The sequence below is a fragment of the Seriola lalandi genome, unplaced genomic scaffold, assembly GCF_002814215.2.
Source record: "Seriola lalandi dorsalis isolate HSWRI2012SDOR001 ecotype SW California unplaced genomic scaffold, Sedor1 jcf7180002049913, whole genome shotgun sequence".
Lineage (NCBI taxonomy): Eukaryota > Metazoa > Chordata > Actinopteri > Carangiformes > Carangidae > Seriola > Seriola lalandi.
The window spans coordinates 10971-20314 of record NW_019520466.1 but is presented as its reverse complement, the minus strand read 5'-3'; the positions used below and the strand labels follow the sequence as shown (position 1 = coordinate 20314).

Genomic DNA, 9344 nt, shown 5'->3' with positions numbered 1-9344 from the left:
GGGCAGAGGGAAAATGAGCAGCAGGAGAATAGAGTGGAGGAATAACATGTTGACAACAAAGGAAGATAGATGATAAGACAGGGGGGGTGAAGGAGTAATGATATTCAAAGAGGTATAATGCAAGAAGAGAAAGCCTCTGGATGAAGACTGACAGAGATGAATAAACCATGATTGCCTACAAATCACTCCTTTGCTATTATGCTCTCAGTAACTCCATCCCCGAAATGTTTCCATGCCTTTCCCGTATCCCCACATTTAAGATTTTTCTACCACAGTTATAACTGCATTTTGGGAGCTTTACACCAGGGTTATCTCTCAGAGTAAAACAACGCTGTGGATGATAAGAGCCATGAAAAGAAAATTTCACCTGCAGACGAAGCGGAGAAAACAAATTTCATTAAAATCTGCCTGTCCTATCAGTCACACAGTTGAGAAGGGTATCAGATCCGAAATAAATAAAGTTTCTCTGCATTTTTAATAAAGATACTCTCAGTATCTCAGAATTAAGAGATACTTTGTCAAAATGATGACTTTCTGAGTCAAAATGTAAACTTTTGGAGACACTACCAACTGTTACTGTGAGCGTGTTAGCATGCTAATGTTAGCATTCAGCTCAAAACACAGCTGTGTGTTCAGTGCCTTATAGAGATGCTAGCACCTGCTAGCAAACTTTTTCTTATTATATCTTAATTTGAACCTAGTATCTATCTATCTCAGTTTGACCAAAATGTTGAGATATACTTATGACTCAGTATCTTATTATGTTTGACTTAGAAAGTTGAACTTTCTATGTAATATTTTTGCATTCCCATGAGTATTTTTTCATTCAGCTAAATCAAAAGTGTAAAGCTTGGTTCAGTTCACTGACATCACCTTTACATGATATCTGGTTATTGAGGTTTGAATTTTTCAAGCAGTTATCTCTCACCGCCATGTGGAGTCACTGACGTGCAGTTGCTCAATGCAGCTTTAATAAAAGAGATGGACACACAATGATGTTTCTTGTGAGGAATGAACACATCAGAGCAGAGCACAGACATAGCTAAAAATAGAAAATTGATGCTTTCAAATTTCAGATATATCACAGTTTTCACATCCAGAACAGGAAACTTGATCAAGCAACTTTACCTACATCAGAAAAATCTTTTTTGTGGGGACTTAAAGATTGGCCTTGACAGCAGTGGACTGTCACAGTGTTTACTCAGCCATATTGCTATTAGCCTTTGAATTCTGCAGCATTATGTGTCTGTGTGTGTGTGACTCACTTGAAAGCCCTTGATAAATCCTGGAGAAGAAAAGGCTTTGAATGGAAGAAACACAGATTCTCTATTTTCTCTACAAAGAAAATGGCTTCATTGACTTCCTGTTTTTAACCTCTGTCAGATTCCTGGAGGTGAGAGTATTTGGCTGTAGACTGGAAAAAGCACACATGTGAGTTCTCCTGAATGCAGTTAATATCAATCTATCAAGTGTGCAAGAAGCTGCCAGGCTGTAGGGAATCATTTGATATAAGGTGAGTGAGTTAACAGAGAAACAATTATCCACACCATAGTTAGTTTCTGTGTATATTCTTCAGTTTACTTTCTATCTCTATTTTCTACACCAAAGCAGTAAACAGGTGACAGTGATCTATTTTAACATAAAAAAAGTTTTTTCTTTTTTTGATCCTGTGTCTCCCTTCTTGTACGACTGTACAGATTCCCTCTAAAAGCTGTGTTTTGACTATTACAATACATGGTATTTTGACACCCTAAATGTGAGGTCAGACACTTGTGACCCGATCTTGGGTTGCACATGACGATCTCCATGAGATCATAACCTCTGTCTCCATATTTTTAAGTTCCTCATCCTCGGTTACTTCTACAGACACTGTGTTTGCAAATTCATGTAATGAGTCTCTGTTTTCACGGATTTTGAGGCTCTCACTTGAAATACTGTACCAGCTAAACCTTTTAAAGATCTCTGTATATTAATAATTTATAATATATGACAGACACTTACCAATATTTTGAGCTGAGGATAAACCTCTATGTAAGATGCCACACCACATTTATGGTCTTTGAATAATTATGGACCAGCCTCTAGCCTTCCACTCTTTTAGCTTTTTACTTTCATGCCTTTCCTGCAGGGATGTCAAAAAAAGAAATGGTTTTCTCACTTGACTGACTTGCACAGAGCCAGGACCTCAAACCCCATTGGGATGAAACTTTTGGATGAACTGCAACGCCGACTGAGAGCCAGACCTAATGCTAATCGCACTAATGCTCTTGTGACTAAATGGGAGCAAATCCCTGCAGTCAGGTTTGAAAACCTTCCCACATGAGTGGAGACTGTTTCAGCAGCAGATTAATGCCCACAGTTTTGGAATGACATATTTAACAAGACGAATGGGTGTAATGTTCGGGTGTCCATATACTCTTCACATAATCTCATTTCTAATTGCTGTTAAAAGTATGCCAGGGTTGTGCTGAGGCTGTTTTCGATGTTCTGCTTTACTGCATTGTGTTAATGTGTTTTGCTTCTCCTCATATAATAGAATTATTAGAAACAGCATTTAGTACGAGCTCAAACTTTGCCTGAGAATTGGGTCACACACAAACAACTAATGCAATCTCAACAAAAAATAAATATAAAAAAAAAAATACTGATTTCTTCACATATGTGTGTAATGTTTAAGTGTCCATATACTTCTGGAAAATTTCCTTAGTGTATATGGTCCATATTGGAGAAAATGGGGAAAATTCAAAGTCTGGTTTCATTCTTTACTGTTTAGTCATGGAGTAACTAACCATCAAACTCACTTTACTTAATCTATTTCAACATGTATAAGAAAAACAAATGTATTGTGGTGGATCGGTGGACACAAGGATACAATAATATGCAAAACCCACCCTTATACAGCACCGCCCCCTTGTGGAGAAATATCATAACAAAACTACACAGAGGTTCTGAGACATTTTTACTAATGTAACCACAGTGCAGAAATATTCTGTTACAAGTAAGAACCCTGCATTCAAAAGGTACAAGAGTATAATCATAATAATGTATGTTATATTACTGTTAAATGATGTATTGATGTGTATATCATTTTAATGTTGCAGCTGGCAGTGTGTGGGGCTTGTTTTAACTACATTGTGAATTTCTCACCAGGGTTCAATGAGGTTTTATCTTATTTTATTAACCTATAAAATATATCATAAATCATGCTATTTTGCAGTGTTAATGCGAATCTGCGAGAAAACTACAGTTATCAAATAAATGAAGTGGAGTAAAAAGTATATGCACCTGATGATTAGAAGTAACAAGCGGCAGAGAATGAAAATAGGCTACTCAAGTAGATTGCAAATACTTCAAGTAAAATACTTGAGTAAATGTACTTACTGTAAAGTTAAATAACAATTTATACTATCTTACTTCCTCCATCTTTGATTCTTGATTTCTCTTGTATCAACATGTGTGATTGGGGTCTTGTTCACTCTTGTCTCTGAGTTCCTGTATGATCCTCCAGCTGTGCTCCACACTCTCCCTCAGCTTAGACAGATCGCTCCTGATCTCCTCAAGGAGCTCCAGCTTTGAGAGTTTTCTGTCTATGGATGAGAGCACTTCCTCCTCTCCAGCCTCCCAGACCGCGGTGTCCTGCTCTGTGGCAGGAGAGTCGGGCTCAGTCGGCTGGAATGGCCCAATGGTTTGTTCCCACACCATCTCAAAGTATGCATCTATAAATGCTTCCAGCTCCTCCAGGCTGCTGTCCCCCCACTGGTCAATCAGCTGCTGCAGGCCTCCTGACTCAGTGAGCTTCCTAAGGGTCCGTTCTCTCAGGGCAGGATGGCAAAGGGAATGAACATTCATGACATTTTCCTCTGTGAGCATCCTGTTTTGTGCTGGAGGTAAAATCAAAAGCATTTTTGGATGTGTGGGTGAGAACAGACGCACCTGGCTTTCACCGTTCAGTGTCAGGCTGCTGTGAGGAGCATCAGCAGGGAACCAGCTGGGCAGATTTACTGTTAATCTCTGTTGGCCTGCAGCAGTCCACCTCAGTCGTCTTTCACCAGAGAGCATCGATGATAAGATGGACACGAAGCTGTCTCTGTCCAGGGTGGTGAGTGCAGTCCGTCCTCCTGCTCTTACTACTGGTGCTGCCACTATCTGACCATCAGCACCTGCACCTCCACAACAGTGTAGTGATGTTTGTGTTGTGGAAGAAGCCGATTCAGTCGCTGTAAAGGAAATAATAACAGTGATGTGATTTCATGGGAGCCATAAGAATTCCAGCCTATCCTTAAACAACCACCTCCATCCATCCTAACATATAAACCTGTTTCTCTTTTACCAAGAGGGTTAAGTCCTCGTTTGAACCATGAACCAGATTTTATTTGATCCCTCCCCATGTTCAGTGGCGGGTTTATATACGGGCGACATGGGTAGCCGCTATCAGATAGTGCCCTTCTATTTCTGTACAGAACTAATGCAATTAGTAAAATTAGTCACACCAGGAAAAACTACCAAATAAACCACAATTAATTCATAATACTGTGAAATCGTAAAGAATAATAAACTAGTCTGCACACCACCACGTGTGTATATAAATACATATATATGTATATTGTTTGTCTGTGTGGGTCATTTACTTTCGTTGATAAACTAACGTGTAAAATTGGAAAAGAATTGGATAGTCTCATAGTGTCGCGTTGCTTCATTCCACGTGAGAGTCTATTGAAACGAGCATGGCTGTGAAAAAAAAGGGGGGAAAAAAGAAAACTTCCTGCTGTAAATATTTTTGACTCATTTCAATCAAGAGAACGTGAATTAAGTTCGTGAAAAATAATTCTGTGAGAAAATGTGCGTAGAATCCTGCGCGTGCACGGTTTCAGACGTGTGAATTTTTTGGTGCGTACGCATCTTTCCAATTTCGTGCGTACGCCACGTTTCAGTATGAATTCTACGCAAGGCTTTGGTACACGAGGCCCAAAGTGTCCTCCTCTGTTAGCTGAGCCCCACCTGCTGCAGGTGAGTCAGGGTCAAAGTCTGAGAGTTGAGAGAGCTGAAGCTGGCCCAGGCCTCTTCAACCCTGAGGCGTCGGATCTAATCTGAGCTCGGACGACATGAGGTACATTACACAAGTGAATATAAGTGCGTGCGCGTGTGTCTATGGAAACACAATAAAAACCTCAAACGCTGCATCAGAAATGGACTCTTTCTATTTTTTTCACTTTATTTAGTTATTTATGATTGTATATAATTGGTATTTATCATTTATTTGTTTTTTTAAAGTTATTATAATTTGTTATAAAAATATTTTCAGTAATATTTTAGCAGATTAACAGGAAAATTATCCGAATATTTAAGAACTTTAACAGAGATATTTTCAGAAATATCTGCAGGATTAACGGTTTGTTTTCAGGAATAATATCACATTATTATAGAAATTTACAGAAATATTTTCATGCAGACTGCAGTGATTTTACACCTGATTTATTATATTTGATTTATTCTATATTTTTATTTTATTTATTTATTATCTTCTCTGTCTCTCTTCTGTTTTAATTAGCATAAGATAACAAAATTCATTTTTGAATATCTCACTTCAACAAATATATAGAAATATATATATATATATACAAATATAAGACTCTTTAAAATCATGATAAAAAAGAAAAAAAGAAATATTTCCAAATACATCATTATCATGTTAAGTGAAACGATGAGTTTGTCTTTTGGTGTTTATATTGTATCTGAATTTTAGAGCTGCAATAGGAAACAGATGCTCTGACACTATTTCCCAACCTTTCTGGCTTGTGACCTCTCAAAATGAAGTAATATCTTCTTGTGATCCTTGGTCATTGATCACATGTGTATTGCAAGTCATTTGATAAGTGATTGTTTTGATAGTGGTCTTAAGAGATGATCCAGTAATTCTCAGGAAATAAAATCAAATATTAGAGAAAATTCAGAAAAATAAATGTAATTAACAATAAAACTAAAGGGGTTTTGTTTCTGAATTGTCTCATGACCCCTCAGACTTGTCCTGTGACCTTGGGGAAATCCCATCTCTGGAACCACTTCTCTAAAACAAGCAGTTTAGGTTTACTCACAGTCACAGGACACATTTAGATCCTTCTTACACAGAATCGCTGCGTCTGGCTCCTGCTCTTGTGCTGCAGAGACACGCTTCCACATACGGTCACCTCTGTGAAGAGCCAGCCTGTCTTCAACCAGCATCTCCTCCATCAGTTCAATCAGCTCATTAACCTGAGCCCCATCCCCCCGGTGTTTATTGTCCAGGACATGATATCTGTTGCCACACTTCTCGACAAGCGTCCGCAGCGGCTCGCCCTCACTCTCGATGCGCTGCTCGATGCTCGTGTCGCCCAGCCAGTCGCCGTAGCTGAACAGGACCACAGCTCTTCTCCACATCTGGCCTCCTCCTGCCTCCAGCTGTTTCTCCAAGTCTTCCCTGTGGGTATCTTTGAATGAGGAGCTCATGTTAACAACTAGAAGGATAGCACAGGATGAAGGAGCCATGAAGAGGTCAGAGGTCACAGAGAAGCACCCTGGTGTGTCTAGCACTGTAACCATCTTGCTGCTGATTTTGCCTCGTTTTTCAGTGCAGGAAGTGGTTTGGCTGTCAGTGTCGAAGCACTCTCTGCTCAGGATGGTGTTTCCACATGAGCTTTTGCCTGTTCTCCTGCCACCAACAAGCACTATCCTCATTTCTGGAAGAGGGTTGAGCTTCTCTGTTGGAAAGAAGTTTGACAGCTCTATTAGAAACATGGCAAACAAACTTTGTCCAGTTGAACTGTGTCCTCAAATCCAAACAGAAAAGAACATCTGATCAGTTAAATTAAATATTGTTTATTAAATAAGTGAAACAGCGTCATGCTGACAGTGCTTATCGCTTTTAAATGTGGTTAACTCACCCAGCTGAGACCTCGCCATCTGCCTTTGTTTCTCCTTCTTCATCAGTCTCTCCTTGGCTCTCTCCTTCTCTCCTCTCATCTTCACCTCCAGCTGTTCCATCACATTCCTCTCTATTACATAATATTGGTAACTGTTGCCCCCAGTCAACATTTCTTCAATCTTACCAATCAGATCTCTGACTTGAAATCCATCTCCTTTATTTTTATTGTTCAGGATGTGATACCTGTTGCCGCATCTTTCACAGAGCCACCGCAGAGGCTCTCCCACGCTCTCTATGTACTGCTCAGTGGTCGTGCCTCCCAGCCAGTCCCCGAAACCAAACAGCACGATGACACGACCCCAGATGTGCTCACTGATCAGCTGGAGGTGCTGCTGCGCTGCTCTCCTGTAGGTTTCTGTAAAGGCTCTGTCCACACGGATCACCAGCAGGAAGACATGAGGCCCTGGAGGACAGCAAGACAAACTGACCACCAGCTCCCTCTGGTCAAAGATGGTACTCTCCTCACGGAAGTAGTTCATCCACCAGCCTGGAGTGTCCACCACAGTCAGCTGTCTCCCAAACACCACTCCTTCTCCAACCTGACACTGAGCTGTTCTCCTGAGTGGCTGGGTGCTGTCTCTGCCCAGGATTGTATTCAGTGCTGAAGTCTTCCCAGAACCCTTTGCTCCCACCAACACAATCCTGATATTGGTAATGGGTCGCAACCTCTCTGAAAGAATCAATGTGGAAATACAGAGCAAAGGGAGGTTTTTTCAAGTTGCTTCAGTGTTTATTCCGACTTACATTCAATATATTTTCTATGTAGCATGATGATTTGATGAGGAGCCTACTAGCTGTATATACATTTTTAGCCCGTAGCATATCTTTTACTTCCATGTAGCTACAGATAAATGTATAAAAATAAATAATATAAAATAAATGTAACTACTGGAATTTGCATTAACAGCAAAGCAAATTATGGCTGAACAAAGAAAAGAGCATCAAGTGAACATCTAAAGACATTGTAGAACTCAGCAGTGTTTGAGACAAAATGTCTTTGTGAAGCAAAACATTTAAAAAATGATAATTATCTCACCTTGCATGAGAGCTCTGTGTTTTTTCATCCTCAGAAACCTCTGCTGAGCTCTCTCCTCCGCTCGTCTCTTCTCCTCTGCAGTCGCTTGTAAAATGTTTTCCTGCATTTCAAACACTCTGTTTCCATTTTCTGTGACAAGTTTCTGTATCTTCTCGAGCAGCTCTGTGATTTCAGGATCATCGCTCAGGACAACACTGTGACACCTCTGACTGCACTTCTCCCTGAGCCAGCGGACAGCCTTTCCCTCTGTTTGTACATGCTCCTCTGCTCCTGTGTGTTTGGACCTGTCAGCAGAGGTGAAGACAACCATGCAGTGACTCCACACTGTCTCACCCAGCAGGGCCACGTGCTCCTCCACAGCCTGCCGACGCTTCTCTGAGAAGGCCGAGCTCGCCTTGACCGTGATCAGAAATACATGTGGGCCTGGTGAGCATAGAGAGACGCTACTCATGATCTCTCTCTTCACCAGCTCGGATGTGTCCTGAGCGCTGAAGTCGCACCACCAGCCGGGAGTGTCCACCACGGTGAGCCACCGTCCCGCCACCATGCCCAGCCTCCGGGAGCAGGAGGTCCTCTCTTTGGTGACAAACTCCTCTTTTCCCAGGAGTAAGTTTCCCAAAGAGCTCTTTCCAGAGTTTCTGCCACCAAGAAGGACGATCTTTAACTGTGATGTGCACCAGCCACCCCCTAAAGAAGAGAAATACATCAGGTCACAATTAGGAAAAGAGGATACAAGGATGAGAAGGTTAATATTAAAGCTACATCACCTAAAATCAAATTCCTTGTTCAAATGGGTTGATACATTCTCATTTGAGCAGGGACAGATCAAAGTGCATTCATACCATGAGCAAACAATGAACAAAATGTAACCCTGAAACATTTACTCAATTAATCCATTAGTCAATGTAATTGGCCACAGTGTTGATAATCCATGTTTTATTCAATCTTTAAGAAAGAAATCATTGGTGTCAGCTCTTTAAATGTAAATATTTTCTAGTATTTTTTGTCTTTTATGATAGTAAACTGAATATGTTTGAGTTTAAATGTCTTTGACAGAACATTAAGCAGCAACAATTTGTTAATAATCCATTGATTAAATAATCTTAAAGCAAAAACGGCAAAACCGCTCAAGCTTCAGCTTCTTAAATGTGAATATTTGGTTCTCTTTGTTTATTATGATAGCACATTGAATATGTTTGAATTTTAATATGAAACCTGTGCTGATTGATTCATCACTTAAGAATTTCAAAGCAAAACTTCACTTGTTCCACTTTCTGAAATGTAAATATTTTCTTGGTCTTATATGAAAGTAATTTGAGGATCTTTGGGTTTTCTATGTATATATATATA

At 40.2% G+C, this 9344-nt stretch overlaps 1 protein-coding gene across 1 annotated transcript in view; it reads right to left on the bottom strand.

Annotated features, from left to right (window-relative positions):
* Positions 1–2943: 2943 nt before the first annotated feature.
* Positions 2944–9344, bottom strand: part of LOC111649061 (GTPase IMAP family member 8) — a 6918-nt gene continuing 517 nt past the window's right edge. The window contains exons 2-5 of the mRNA XM_023398798.2: positions 7995–8681; positions 6918–7628; positions 6093–6734; positions 2944–4217 (exon numbers count right to left, since the gene is read on the bottom strand). Of these exons, the coding sequence (XP_023254566.1) occupies positions 3448–4217; positions 6093–6734; positions 6918–7628; positions 7995–8681 (2810 nt within the window). The 3' untranslated portion in view covers positions 2944–3447. The remainder of the gene's footprint in view (positions 4218–6092; positions 6735–6917; positions 7629–7994; positions 8682–9344) is intronic.